We start from the raw sequence: 14834 nt of genomic DNA, 5'->3' as shown, positions 1-14834 counted from the left end.
ATCTTTGACAAAGAAAATATCAAATATCAAGGTGAAGTGCACGAGGACAGACATCCAATAACCTATAAATTATCATAAATGATTTAGATATATATTTATTTATACATATATAAATACATATAAATAAATTATATTATATACATATTAAATAAAAAAGTTTATATCGAAAAATGTAATTATACTTTCATTATAAAATTATTTTATAATGGTTATTCACAATTAAATATAATTTATTGTTTAACATTAATTTAATTATTTCATAATAATATATATGAAAATAATGAAATGTTATAAGTCATTAATATTCGAAGGAAATAAATTTTTTAAAAAACCCGTTATGCCCGGCAGTGAATAATTAGTAAGCTCTCAGCGTACTTGCTTAAGAAATCATTCAAACACACTCGTCTTGGGCCGTCCCTGAGCAGTTGTAAAGAGAGAGGGACTAACTACTTACCTCCAAAACGGGGGTTCGGCGTACCGTACGTTCACCGTGCGGCATTCACCTCAGTTTTATCGACGTATTTTTCTTGTTCCCTCTCTTTTTTCCTAACAAACTCCTCTCCCCTCGTAATGTCCCTTCGTTATGTGTATATTGCATACTTTTCTTCTATTTCTCACCTGATAACTATGTCGACTTCAAAAAATTTCTGCTATACCATGCGAATTGGTTCGAATTGATCTGTTCCTCAAAACTTTTAGGAATATTTACAAAAGATTGATTTCAGGTTAGTTTTCATTGTTCTTATATATACAAAATTGTTTGTACTTACAATTTACCTATACCATTTCAATATACATCATATATTTTATAAATTTTATTTAATATAAAATTTAATTGAAAAGAATCATAAAAATCAATTATCTATAAACACGTATATTAATGAAAGCGCAAAGAAATATAAAGGATAAATCTAATTTAATCTAATAATTGTGTTTCATGTTCTGAAATACCGATCGCGAAAAAAATTAATGGTTTTTTTTTTTTGAAAAGTATGTTTTCTATAATTTAAAATAGTGAATGCAAGAATTACATTTAGTTAAATCGTTAATAAAGTCAACAGATTTTAAAAATAATTTTTTTTATGTATTCTAAATGTTCTCATATAAATATTGGATTCATAGATTTTAAATGTTATATATAATAGTGACAGATTCATGTAAATATGTATTAAAAATTATACTTATATTTTTTATTACAATACAATTTTTATTTTTTATTACAGTAATATCAATTTATGAGATTTTTTTAAATGAATTTAGATAAGCTGAATTTATTTATATATATTAGGAATTAAATAAATGTTAATTGTAATGTTAAATGTAATGTTATATAACGATTTCGTGAAAAGAAGATAATAAATAAAGTTTATCTTTTAAATATGTAAATTTTACAAAGTGTATAGACAAAAAAAATAAATAGAAGAACAAAGAGAATAAAAATATGAAAATCAGCGCCATCTTCAGAGTGCCACAGTAGAGGCAAAAATAAATAAAAATAGCGTAAAAATTGACTGTTAGTGCCATCTTTTGAATGTCAAAGGTATCTCTCTAGAGATTGATTAAAACTGTCGATATGTTCACTATTGATATTATCTATTGATAATTATAATAGTTGTCGATAGATGGAACTTATAGACCGTGCGAAATCTGATTCAAATTTATATATTTTCTACATTATTAAAAATTTAAAATTAAAATTTAAAAAACTCTTAATTTTTTCAATATATATAAACCACAATTACCTAGAAATTTAATTAATTACCTAAACAATTTCAAAAATATTAAATGACTGATAAATCAATCTATCTTAATTTCCCACAAATCATACGTAAGCCTTCCGTTCTGTGAAGAAATGTGCGCGAGCGCAAAAATACACAAGTTACGCATGTGTATTTCGTATCGTGTGAACAAGTTTCCTTTCACGACTTGTCTCATGCGGACGCATCTTTTAATTCTAACGCGAAACTCAATCCAGCAATTTTTGCGTATTTCGAAGAAAAACGCGAATGAAATAGTTTAAAAATTGCATTCTATTATCGACAAGAACGAAATTTTCCGTTACCGATCATATACGTTATTGCAACAAGTCTTCGAAGCTGTTGACATGTCACTATTCGCATGTTGCATACGTCGGGTAAGTTTTTGTATTCCCGACGTATTTATTAAATTATTGTATAATTTTTTAAGAAAAATTGACGAAGATCAACTGTATTATTTATCTCGATATTCCAATTAATATGAAGCACGTATATTTAATTTAGAGTTATTATAATTTCTGATCAATTCTTATTTAAAAAAAAAAAAACTTAAATCTTTAAATTTCGTACACATAATTTTTTAAAATATCCTTCTATTGAAGGTTTTATTTATTCTCTTCTAAAAATCGAAATAATAAATCTAAGAAAAAACTATGTATATTAGAAATTATTTAAATTCATAAATAAAAGAGCGAGTATAACAAAAAAACTTTGCGTTTATGAAAATCAGATAGACAATTGAGAGAAATTAAAGCAAAGAAAGAAAATGCAAGATCTTGGTTCATCAATTTATTTGGAAATAATGCTAAAAATTTTCTCATCTTATACGATCAATTGATTTAGAATAGAGATGAGTTCTCAACATCTCAAACAAATAGCAGCATCATAATAATAACGAAACGAAATTTTACATGAACAGTTCTTTTCAATCCAGCTTTATTTTTATAAAATAATTAACATTTCACAATTTTATTTATAAATACATGTTAAATAAGGATAAAAAATAAAATCAATTGTTTACCAGAAAATATAAAAAATTAGTGCTGAGTCGATTTTTCCATGGCCGCGGGCTAGCCTTAATTCTTGCTCACCCCTGTCGTTCAGGTGGCAGAATCGGTAAACAGAAAAATGAAGTTAACTTCGCGTTACGGGGGTTGGGAGCATGTTCTACGTAACTCGCTAGGGTGAACGGATACATTTTCCGCTACTTAACGGATTTCATGCTCAAGTATCAAAGAGATCGCGTCCTTGCTCTAATCAGCGCTTGTATTAATAGAACACGACTTCAGTTTTGTAAATTTTCTTAGGATCCTTGCTTCTTTATTATTCCGTACAAGTTGCGATCTAAGGTAAATGTCCCAATTTCTGTTCACTTTCTTATTTCTTATTGCTTCGATAATTGTTAAAAAAAGGTATTTTTAAATTATTTATTATCGAAGAGTTTCGCATCAAGTTGAAAAAAAAATTTGAAAACGAGAAACTTATTTTAATATACATAATAATAAGCGGTGTAAAGAATAAAAAAGTGAATATGTCGTTTTCGATATTCGAAAAGTGATTTAATTGGAAATTATTATTTTTTAATTCTACTATATATATAAAGTAGATATTGAGAAATTTATCAGAAGAAAATTTATTCGAAAAAAAAAAAATGGAGAAAAGAACATCTTCTCGATCATGCGAGAAAAATTAAGAGATCTAAACTGTTTTGATTGAGGGATCGATTCGGTCGATTAACGATTATATATATAAACGTATTTTAATTTATCTCGAACCGTTCTTTTTTAACCCTGTTTGATAGACTTCAAGTGTATTGATTCAAGGTAAAAATTCAGAAATCATTGTTAATTTTTTTCAATACTTCTCGATTTTACAGAATCAACCACAAATGGATGACACACGTCAACAGGCATTGTTGAAGGAACCACCGGAAATATCGTGGGAGAATTCGCTGGGAGCACCGGATGGTGTTCCTTTTGATGACGACACGAAGGAACTTCTCAGAAGATGTATCGACGTGTCGACATCAACACCTACGACCCTGACACAAATCATGAAACGAAGCGAGGCCTTCCCTATAAATTTTCCAATTAACACCGTAAGATGTTCCGCTCTGAAAGAAAGAGGAATTAGCACAAACATCCTCGAGGTTAGACCATTAAAATATCTTAGATATTTCCTTTCCTCTTCGTCGTATCTCATTGAACGTGAATAAAAGAGTTATAATTATTATGATATGCATTTTGTAAATGTAACATTAAAATCGTATCTTAATTACTTATTGTTAATTGTAATTATTACTTTTGTTTCAAATTCAACATTTGAGGTCCCAGATTTAATTGTAGATGAACGCGAATTCGGTTTACCCTTTGATACACGAGGCGATGTTGCCATTGCTGGCTCGATGGTTGAAACACAAACGATTATATGGCAGTGCAATCGAGAGGGCCACGTATAAGGATATGGGTTTGGTGCAATTTATTCATCGTTTATTGGAAAAGAGAGCTGTACATTTTTATGAGCCTGTCGATTCGTGGAAACTAATCGATGGAAAAACAGGCGTGAATGGATGGGAGAACGTTGGAACGGATCAAGAAAAAGAACCTTTGGTTAGTCTATCTATCTTACTTGTACAATATTTTTTTTTTTTTTTTTTTTTTTTACAAACATTTAAATATTCTTTACGTATTTTTCAATCGTATTAAGAACAATTCTGTATTATTTTGAGGCTACAATACAAAAATGATCATACAACGCTGTGAACTTGTTGCTAACAGGTATTAACGAAATGTTTATCGTACGACGAGATCAAATTATCCGCGATGATGGCGATGTCCTCCCACACAGAATTCATAAACAACGGTTCACGAGACAATGAAGGCGTCGTGAGCACCGATCCAGACTCTGTACAGCCGAGAGGAGTCATTATAGGTGTCGTGGGATCAAGGTTTTTTTATATGTTTATTTAACAAAACTATTGGATGCTTATTAGAATTATTTAAAAAATAAATGCGTTTTTTGCAAAAGATTCGTATTTTTCACCTCTTTTGCCTGTTGCTTGCAGATTTGAACGATCAACCGTTATGGAATATCAAGACATCCTTGCTACTCCTCAACAAAACACTGTCGACAATGGGTGAGTTATGAAATTTATTATAATGAATGAGATGTTAAGATACAAAAATGTTTGTAAAGTATTTGATAAAAGGTTGTATACAATTCTGTGATGTCTGCAAAATAGGTATGGATCGCAAACAAGTGGAAGCTCGGAAGAAAAGCATGGATTGCGCATTTTATGGGCAAAGTTCTATGGCGAGGAATATCATCCGCTCTACGAGGAAGCGGTGAAGCGACTTAAAGCAAAAGAGAACAAAAGATATCTTTCGATAAATAATCAAACGGTTTTTGACATCGAAAATTATATGAAAAGAACACTGCTCACTGTAGAGATCATACTTCTCGAAGCAAACACACGAGCAGAGAAGCAAAACACAACTGCTTTCTTACACGTTGTAGGTTTTGGTCTGGGTAAGTTTAAAGTATCCCATTTAACGTTTAAGAAATGATCTGGAGAAATATTTTACCTCATAAAAATAATCATAATTTATTAGAATAATTGCGTATATCGTTGTAAATTTCCACGTGAAAAAATATTTTCAGGCGTATGGAAAGTAATTCAAGATCAAGAAATATATTTCCTAAAGACATTCGAGATTGCCCTCAAGAAGATGAATAAGAAACTGAGATATGTATCGGACATAATGTTCGCGGATTTCCATCAGCAAAAGTGCGGCGATGCTGAAAACGGCGACTATCTCGGAGGTTTGTCAATGATTTTAACATATAAATGTTATAATTTAACAGAGGCACGTTGTTACAAACGACACGTTGTCTTTCAGATATAAAGATTCATTTCGCTCACAGAGAACCTCACAGCAAACTGAGCAGACCCTCGGACACGAACAAACTTCTCGTGGTTACATACGCATGGGATGGAAACGCGTTACCAGGTTTTAGAACAGTTCACTTTAATTACAATTGTTCTCGTGATAAAAATTTCGTGGAACGTTATTTTTACAAAATTTATTTATTAAAATCAGTCGTTTAAATTATAGGGAACGAATTCTGGATCGGAAAATTATCATCTAGCGGGGATACTGCAGCAGCGTGCAGTACCCAAGTCGCAGAATTGCACACATTCAGAATAAATCCTCGAGCATGCGGAGCCAGCTTGCACATTGCATCTGCCCAGCATGGTATTTTGCACATATCGGATTACGCGAAGTTACATCTTGCTTAGGTGAATAATTCTTGACTCTTTAAAAATTAATAATCCTGGATCCTAGCCAATCCTTAAACTTAAGTATAGCAATAATGGAGATTTTTTTTAACCCTTAAGGAAAGGGCTGGCCCATTGGGCACCAGTCAACGAAGACCATCTCGATCTCCTCGTAGCCAAAGAAGTCGTAGTGCAGATGTAGATTGCTTGAAGAAATACACCGAGAGACGTGTCGAGGAGAGAAGGCACACAGAGATACCGGACACGAGCAAACTAGATCCCTCCAGATGGATTCCACTGCCGAAAAATATAACGCGGATCCAACCGGCATTAAAGAAGTCAGCACAGCCATCGAGGGACGAAGAGAAACGGCGTTCGGTATCGAGCGAATCCGAGGAAATCGTAACGAATATCAGTGGAAAAACGAACGAGGGTACAGCAAAGAAATTATCTCCTACGAAGGAGGAAGAATGGACGAAGGGCTCCGAAGGGCGGAAAAACGAAACGCCAATCACGTACAGGCAGACGGCCGGCAGGAGTCATAGCGCGGACGTCACCCATACAAAGAAAGAGAAACTGGTCGAGGAACGAAGGAATACGGAATGCAGCGACCCCAGAACGATCGCGACGAGGTTGACAGAGCACATTTTCCTAGTCAAAAAGAAACCGATGCCATGAACGAATCGAATTTAAGATCGCGTGATAAGTAGCGAAAACGTTGCACTAACTGTAATAATCGATCACTAGAGATTAACTCTGTCGTTATGCAAATTATATGTAAATAGAATAATAATAATTCGATGTTGGTCATTGTGTGGATAGAAATGTATATGGTACAATGCCAAAGCAAAACGCAGCTTTCGTTTGTTCGGTAAATATAACGTAAATATATATATATATTAAAAAAAAAAAAAAAAGCAATAAAACAAAAAATGAAAACCGTTGATTAACTGAACCATTTCTGGCGCTTAAACAAATGTATCGAGTCTCGACAATGGATTTCTGATACCAAATACCTTTAGGTGGCTACCGCAAATTAACACCTCAAGGTTCCGCTACGATGCATCTCCGTTCGCAAGGATCAGCAACAGCTGCGAAATCACGAAAAACGCCGCGACCAGATGGATGACGTTCGTCAAGAATCCGTCTCCATGCCCGATACCGCGAATGAACCCGGAAAGAAAGCCTTCCGCGGCGGAAGCGTGTCACGCGACCGACAACTCCCAGATTAAAAAATGTAAAACAGAATCGCCCAAGTGGGAACCATTGCGAAAATTCGCGCCAATGGCCGTGTCGAAGTCTGACACGGAAAGTAACCAAAAACAAGGTGAACAATAGCATGAATTTTATATACACGCTATCGCGATACGTTTGATATTAGTGTACAATCGTGTTTTGCGGATATCGATGCGATGAATGAACAAACGTTGACAAGATTTATATAAAATTAATCTAATTTAATTCGAATAACAATTTGTAAGTTACATTGATCTGCGGATTGCCTTGTATCTCGGTGTAATAATTATTTATCTAAATACCTGGTTGTATATTTACAAAATAAAATATTTGTCGCATATATATAGACAGAAATAATTGACCGTTGTTCCGAATATTCTTAAATTTTACGTATTTATATTGCAGATAAGTCGAATCATCGAGATTCATCATCGACAAAGCATTCCCCGGATGCCAACGAGCAATCTAAAAGGCTTACCCAACGCATGCGGGATCTGTACGATTTCAAAACGGAGAATGAGTGGCCGAAGAGGGCGATGAATGCTCGACGTGGAAACACGTGGATCAGTAAAAGTAGCAGCGAAGAGGAAAGGCCGAATCTATCGATCCGTAGGAATAGCCAAGATTTAGAATTCAACGATAGGATGAACGTGATCAAGGTAACGAATAACGAATTTCTATATTTCTTTCCTACAATTTCGTGAAATATATTTTAACGTGAAAATGTCACAGCCGAAAGACACGAGGGTTCAATCGGATCATCAAAGAGCAAAACTAACGTCGAAGAAAGAGGAAGGAGGTCGAGATGGTGCCGATGTTTTCAACAGTGAATACGAGGAACGTTTAAGAAAATTCAACGACAAGCTTCGATTCAGCGAGGATCTTGGTCAAGCCAAGCCAAAGATCAAAGAGAGGCGAACGTACTCCGACGACTACGACGAGATATCTCGTCGAGGTTCCACGCGGTCAACTCGTACAGAAGGTTCGATAAAATCGACGCGCGCCGAGGATTCCGCTCGATTGACGCGTGCAGTAAGTTCGGTTCGATCGACACGATCGACACACTCGCAAGAAAGTGGATTCCAGGCTGAGAAGAAGAGGCCCTCAGACGCTAGTAGCAAGTCTAGGGGAAGCTATGCCGAGGTGGCCCCCCTAACTCCCACGAAAAGAGATTCTCGTGCGAGTGATGCGAGTTACGCTAGTATCGCCAATTACAAACGAGCGAGCGTGGATTGTAAAAACAACAGAAAAATGGTGGAACTTCCGCCACGAAGGGCTTTCAGTCAAACGGAAGAGAGGCCATCGACGCCTGTCCCGCCAATAGAATGGAACGACGATCGTTACGCGGCTGCTCGTCTCAAACAGGTATCCGAACGCCAGAAGAGGGACAGTACGAGATATAAAGTGTACCTGACGTAAATTTTCGAGAAATTTATTTTTGATTCGTGAATAAATTATTTTTGATTCGATTTTGGGAGCGGTAAGAAGGACTAAGATTTGAAATGTGAAAGAATCGAAATCGAAGGTAGATAGAAAGAAGAAGAAAAAAAAAAAAAAAAAAGATACGTGCGTTTTCGATCATTTATTTAATCATGCGAGGAACTTTGATCGTCAGTGAGGCAATTATTTTAATAATCAAATATTACATGTGTAATCGTTTACTTAACAAGCACCCAAAATCCTCCCCTTCTGCCACTGTTCAGTGTCAAGTTTAATATATTATGCGTTGTACGGAGATGATATTTTATATATGAAGGATCTTTGCATAATTTGTAGCGACATTGTTGAATTATGAAAGGAATGTATCGCTGTAAGTTTGAATTTTCGATAAATGATGTTTGATATTGAAAGGGATGTCGCGTTAAATCGTGTATAAATCTATACAATCGCAATTGAACATAAACTATGAAAGTGTAAAAAAAAAATATATACCTAATGTGCCGTACACACAAATCATGTAATATGATTCAATGACTAATAAAATATTCTTTAAGAAAGATTAATTACAAAGTTCAAGACTCTGAAAACTATTCAATCTATATTGCAAGTGAGATTGCACCTATCGAAATATTATGCTATATTAAATCAAATCTCTTGATTGGAGTCAAATGAACGAATAAATTTTTTTGCAAAGATCAAGATCTCACAATTGAGTTTCTCCGTTAAAATTACAAACTACTTTCGAATAATTCGATCGATTATTGTCTCTCTCTCTCTCTCTCAGTTACAAACGGTTTCGATCGATCGAAAAGAATTATACCTAAATGTTCATACGCACGTCCTTACTTCCGCTCGACGTTCCGAAATTCGTTCGTACGAAACCCTGAACTCGACTCTTTAATGAACGTCACCTTCACTCTTTTCCTCGTGAGCACACCGTGCACCGTAGATGGTAAACCTTTGCAATCTCTACTTTGCCCTTGAACCATTTGCTCCTCTTCCTCCTTCTCGATCTTCAGTAACCTCTTCTGCCCGCAATTTGCTACACTTCCGGTAATGGTGGATGCGTTGCTCGTTACAGGCGCACTTGAACAAGTCAAAATACTCGAGCTACTTACAACCTGTACGTTTATCTGAGGCGACTTTGGATAAATCGAAGGTCGTGAACCAGGGGGTCGCGTTAGACTTGCGTTGCTCAATGCATTCGCCGTAAGAGAATTTTGCGCAACGGTCATTGATGGTGTTATACTTTTTTTGCAAACAGAATTCGATACATTATGGCCGGAAGGCGCTATCATTAACAAGTTATTACCATTTTTATCACACACAATGTGAGAAATCGTATGCTGTAACTGTTTCTGGCTGGTGAAGCTCGTTTTATATGCGTGATTTTCGTTCATTTGTTTCTCTTGCTTCAAGTATACTGTCGATTTTGCGTGATGGCCCGTTGAATTTTGAGCGTTCAGATTCGGCTCGCATTTTATCCTCACCTCGTGCTGCATCCCCTCGTTTCGTTCTTGAGTCTTTTGCCATTCCAAAACGTTGCTCAGCAGCTGTATGTACCTGGTGAAGTATAGAAATTTTAGAGAGTTCTGCGAGGAAATATGAAATTCGCATATCTTGATAGAGAAGATACAGAATAAAAAATTAACCAAGCGTATAAAATTAATGAATGTTGCATTGTTCACCGTTTTAAATAAATAAATTATTTGTTAAATTATTCTTGACAATTATACAAATAATTCATCACACGTCATTAAATGCGATCATGCTCGTTTAAGTAAGAATTACTATTCATTGTTTAAGAGGTTTATTAGACTCGTTTTAAAACTTACTTAATCGCCATACGCAATATCTCGTTCTTCGACAATTTCTTGTCCGGTGGATGTGTAGGGACTAATTTTCGAAGCTCGGCGAAAGCTCCGCTAACATTCTGCTGTCTCCAACGTTCACGACTGTTCGTGAACAATTTTCGAACGCCCAGAGTCCCTACTCGAGATGTAGGCGAGCCGAGAAGACCACCTCCAGAGGACGAAATACCATCTAGCTACGAAATTATTACTAATTTTAATAAAAATTTTATAAAAATTTCACAATTGTTATAAATTGTTGCAGATAAAAATGACCGAGTTCTTCTCACGTTCTATTAAAAATAATATTGATTAAAATTACTACTAAAATAAATATACTATATAAATCCTTGCTTTATTCTCAATATTTCTATTCGTCAATTTGATTAAATTTTTCACACCAATCAGAACGTAATCTTTTTAAAAGATTCTATCAATGTTACTTGCATCTTTTACATTCGCACATTAAATTTTAAATTTATATAAAGAAAAATCGACTCGAATTCGACCGTTCATTCATCACTCGTCCAATACTCGATTCGCATTTTTATCGTCCAACGATCAATTACAATTATCTTTAAATCGTACACACAATTAAATCCCGATTGATTTCACACACTTGCGAAATCGGTCATTTCGCAACATAATCGAACGATGATCGATTATTAAGATCGATTATCAGAATTTTGCTCACGGAATTGTTTCGATCTCGCCGTTTCTTGCCTTGCTCCTCTTCCTCGTCGGTGTCATGGGAATAAAACTCATCCGAGAGGGTCGCTTCCTCCTCCGTGTCCCTCGACGTGCCCGGGGAATCGCCGACTTCCTCCGCCAGCTCTCCTTCGACGGACAATAGCGAGTCCGCTGGAGAACCGTTCTCCGTGTCCACCGTGCCGCAGCCATTGTACGTCAGCATCGACTGCAATTTATTAATTAATCGTCTCGACTTCGCTCGGATCATATTTCGTCCCGACTTTTCGCGTCGCACCTTCGAAACGGACGACGAGTTCGAGTAAGCAACGTGAATTCACTGATCGGATCGGAGGGAGAAGAGGATGAGTGACAAAAGATGCGGGAAATCCGGATGAATTATCGTGAACAAAATTAGATTAAATAGGCGCCTACAGGATGCTCTTATCGCAACCTCTCTTTCGTCCCTGACATTCAATAGGCCAATAGGCATGAGCTATATCACGTTTTATAATTAATTAATTCGAACGTTATTTATGAGGGGAAAGAGAGAAGGAAGGATATTCGGTGCGCGCATCTTGATGAACGAATCTTTTCTTTTTTTTTTTTTTTGAAGGAAAACGCACTCGTGGAAAATTTAGGAAAGCGTTTTGAGGAAATTATCGAAATTTTTCAGCTACGTTGAATCACAGTGAGAACGAAAGATTAATTCGTCTTAATTCGTAATTTTTACGACACCAATCACTTATTAACACGAATGATTAATAGGACGGATCCTTACCATACTGAAAGGTATCTCAATTATATCTCACTTTCACCTTAACACTGTCTCATTTGGGATGCGAGATACGTTGATATAACTGTCACTTTATAGTAAACCGGGCTACGAAAATTCGGGGATGTCAACAGTTTTCCCAAGGACACGATCGTTGTTAAACCGACTGGCGAGTTCAAACGGGACGATTTAACTAATAGAAAGTGTAGTACAACCCCCGAGAAAATGAATTTTGCGAAGGCGGAGCGCAGGCTTCATGGGTGGAGCTCCTCTCTGGACCGTCCCATACTGTTCCATGCGTATCCAGCATCCCCCCAAACACCCTTAGGTCGCTGTTAAACCCCCACGTTAAACCAGGACGAGAAGAAAGAAATATTGATTGTCCACTTGTGGTTCACTATGAAAAAAATTGTATCGTATTATTAAAACGTGTAGATATCTATCGTCATAAAATTATATCAACATTTCTCAAACGGTGTTACGATAAAACGGTGAACTAAAATTACGTAAAATTATTTCGCATGGTTGAAACGAAACTTCTTCCTTTTCATTGTGATTCTAATAATAATCTGAAAAGTTAAAAAATCTTCTAATATATATTTTATAGGGTATTTCTATAATGTACAATAATAAAAAGAAAAAGATAATTTCTCAAGGAAAGTTGAGAAAATTAGTATAATATAGTAAGAATTATTTGTTACAACGAAATAAAGATTGTTGTATATTTATTAAACGAAGAACCTTAGAATTATTTTAAATCATTATCGTTAATTTATCGTTATATAGAATAATTAGAAAGATGAAAAACCAAGTCAATAAAATAAGTATAATAAAAATATAATAAAATTTAAAATAACTGTATAAATACTGTTTCAATTTAAATATAAACGATTTTGACCGTCAATACGTGTGTATTAATGTAATTCTCGTATTTCACGGATTTTGATATAGATTATTTCTCCTATTGTTTATATTTATAAACGATGTTTTCCTTATTCTCCGTTAATTCCATCAATTTATTTAATTTTGTATTAGAATAGTCATGTGAATGAATATAGAATAAGATAATCACTTTTTAATATATTTACTTTTTATTTAATATAGAAATTGTTCGAAATATTATTCCATATAATTCACTTTGAATCAAATTATTATACACATCTATCATATCTCTTTTCTCTTTAATTCCGTGAAAGCGTGAAGAAAACGCATGATTTCATATATTTTCATTTATGAAATCATTCTAATCATGAAATAAATCGATGAACACAACAAACATATATAAATAAATAGAGAAAAACGAAGAAGAAGATCGAATCGATATTTGTGAAAAATTTTATTCTACGTTATGAATACAATTTTTATACTACTTTCTTAATTATTCAAAAACAATTCTAAGATTCTTCATTCAAAAATTAAATTTCCCATAAATTAAAGTTTCCAATTATATAATACATTTAATATTTATCGTGGAAACACTTTTTTCCACGATAAGATTTTTTTTTTTTTTTTACATCGAAAAGTTTCTTTCTCCCAAGTTCCCAAACAATTAGATTCTTATTAGCCGAATCCCGCAGAGTCAACGGGGAGGTGTAAAAAAAAAAGGAGAGGGGGGGGAAGGAGAGGAGGCTTGTTTAATATACATTAGGGGTTGAGAAGCCCCTAGCCTAGTTGTCAAGTGGCCACCAGCCACGAGCTGTTTTATTGTGACACCTCGGGAGGGGTGCTACAGATTTTCCAGCGGGATGAATCGAGGAGTGTCATCGTGCGATCCCGATTAAATGATTAAATCTCCGATCGTGTTCATTCGAGCGCTATTACCGGCCAATCTGCGTGGGAGCTAGATAATTTTGATCTAAACTCGAAATCACTATAGAAAATTAACGATTAAATTAAACACAATAAATTATTGAACGTAATTTAACATGTTAATTACGTGTCACGTTGCATCGCTATATATTATATTATATATAATATATAATATAATTGTATAATTTTACAGAATTGACTAGTTATAGATAAATATATTTTGTTAGATAAATGATAAAAATAATTATGTATATTGAGCATAACATATTATTGAAATATCGATGATTTAAATCGTGTAAAGAACATTACAGCAAGAACGTTTACGTAGATGAATGGCTCAAGACGGGGGAAAAGAAAAAAGAAAAAATGAGCTTCGGTACGGTTTTGATAACGTTCGCGATTAGATAGGACACGAGTCGATGTTATTTGCTGTTTAATTGTGTAGGAGGCATCTTCGAGTCAGATGTTAGCGGGATGAAACAGGAAGAAGGTGGAGATAGATTTAGTCATGAGCCTCTATGCACATGACGCACCGATAACAAAAGAACGACTTCATTGAAACTCTTTCTTTATCCATTGTCACAGAACCAGATGATGGAACAAAGAGCTCATTGCGATGGATACTTGAGCAATTTGTTGAGCTATTGTTGTTAATATAGGGAAAAAAGAAGAAATTGGGATATCGATTGCGGTTTTAAAAAATTCCTAGAAATATGCGCGATTATGAAAAAGAAAAAAAGAAAAAAGAAAAGAGAAAACGATCTCACGAATTAAGAGGGTGATTTAAGACCGTATGCGTAGTATCTTTTAATGCCGTTATTAGGATCCCGGTTTTTAACTTTATCTGACACCTTAATCTGAAGATAAAAAGCGTATAAATGGCACGTGCCTTATCCTTGAATGGAGTCGCGTGCCTTATTCGTAGATGCCACCCCATTTGAGGGGTGATTTTTTTTCTCTCATTCTTCGTTCATCCATTATTGCGGCCGCATATGGTATTT

The 14834-nt window shown here is 34.8% G+C and overlaps 3 protein-coding genes across 7 annotated transcripts in view; 2 read left to right on the top strand and 1 right to left on the bottom strand.

Moving 5' to 3' along the window:
• LOC100871900 (ADP-ribosylarginine hydrolase CG2909) overlaps nucleotides 1-6982 on the top strand; it is a 7531-nt gene extending 549 nt beyond the window's left edge. The window contains exons 1-10 of one of the 4 annotated variants that reach the window (XM_086904137.1): nucleotides 507-725; nucleotides 3634-3906; nucleotides 4103-4366; nucleotides 4535-4704; nucleotides 4822-4893; nucleotides 4999-5285; nucleotides 5418-5579; nucleotides 5657-5767; nucleotides 5873-6057; nucleotides 6157-6982. In XM_086904137.1, the coding sequence (XP_086760263.1) occupies nucleotides 3646-3906; nucleotides 4103-4366; nucleotides 4535-4704; nucleotides 4822-4893; nucleotides 4999-5285; nucleotides 5418-5579; nucleotides 5657-5767; nucleotides 5873-6057 (1512 nt within the window). In that variant the 5' untranslated portion in view covers nucleotides 507-725; nucleotides 3634-3645 and the 3' untranslated portion in view covers nucleotides 6157-6982. Of the gene's footprint in view, nucleotides 1-506; nucleotides 726-1916; nucleotides 2135-3633; nucleotides 3907-4090; nucleotides 4367-4534; nucleotides 4705-4821; nucleotides 4894-4998; nucleotides 5286-5417; nucleotides 5580-5656; nucleotides 5768-5872; nucleotides 6058-6156 lie in introns of those variants that run through there. The other 3 variants (XM_012490556.3, XM_086904136.1, XM_086904138.1) reach the window with 3 other exon arrangements.
• Nucleotides 6151-9413, top strand: LOC100871782 (uncharacterized; the record flags this gene model as incomplete). The annotated part of the gene is made up of 4 exons (XM_012490565.3): nucleotides 6151-6668; nucleotides 7059-7363; nucleotides 7678-7931; nucleotides 8005-9413. Coding segments are annotated over 4 exons (1764 nt in total), but the record flags the coding sequence as incomplete, so codon positions are not given.
• Nucleotides 8840-14834, bottom strand: HLH3B (Helix loop helix protein 3B). 2 transcript variants are annotated; one of them, XM_012490560.3, is made up of 4 exons: nucleotides 14723-14834; nucleotides 11257-11478; nucleotides 10548-10759; nucleotides 8840-10275 (listed from the first exon to the last, which is right to left on the bottom strand). In XM_012490560.3, the coding sequence occupies exons 1-4, from the start codon at nucleotides 14768-14770 to the stop codon at nucleotides 9555-9557; spliced, it is 1203 nt and encodes a 400-aa protein (XP_012346014.2). In that variant the 5' UTR covers nucleotides 14771-14834; the 3' UTR covers nucleotides 8840-9554. The 2 variants fall into 2 exon arrangements, with proteins under 2 accessions (XP_012346014.2, XP_003696324.1); XM_003696276.4 differs by lacking the exon at nucleotides 14723-14834 and adding an exon at nucleotides 12031-12327.

Source organism: Apis florea, unplaced genomic scaffold (genome assembly GCF_048593485.1).
Source record: "Apis florea isolate Af1SG1 unplaced genomic scaffold, ASM4859348v1 contig_2350_pilon, whole genome shotgun sequence".
NCBI lineage: Eukaryota > Metazoa > Arthropoda > Insecta > Hymenoptera > Apidae > Apis > Apis florea.
Note: the sequence above shows the minus strand (reverse complement) of the source record. Positions and strands in the feature narration are given on the sequence as shown.

Coding starts and splice junctions, on each gene's coding strand:
- HLH3B (XM_012490560.3), bottom strand. CDS start 14,770: ATGGGGTGGCATCTACGAATAAGGCACGCGACTCCATTCAAGGATAAG. Junction 11,479..14,722: donor CGACTCCATTCAAGGATAAG/GCACGTGCCATT, acceptor AATAAATTGCAG/TCGATGCTGACGTACAATGG. Junction 10,276..10,547: donor ATATTGCGTATGGCGATTAA/GTAAGTTTTAAA, acceptor ATACTTCACCAG/GTACATACAGCTGCTGAGCA.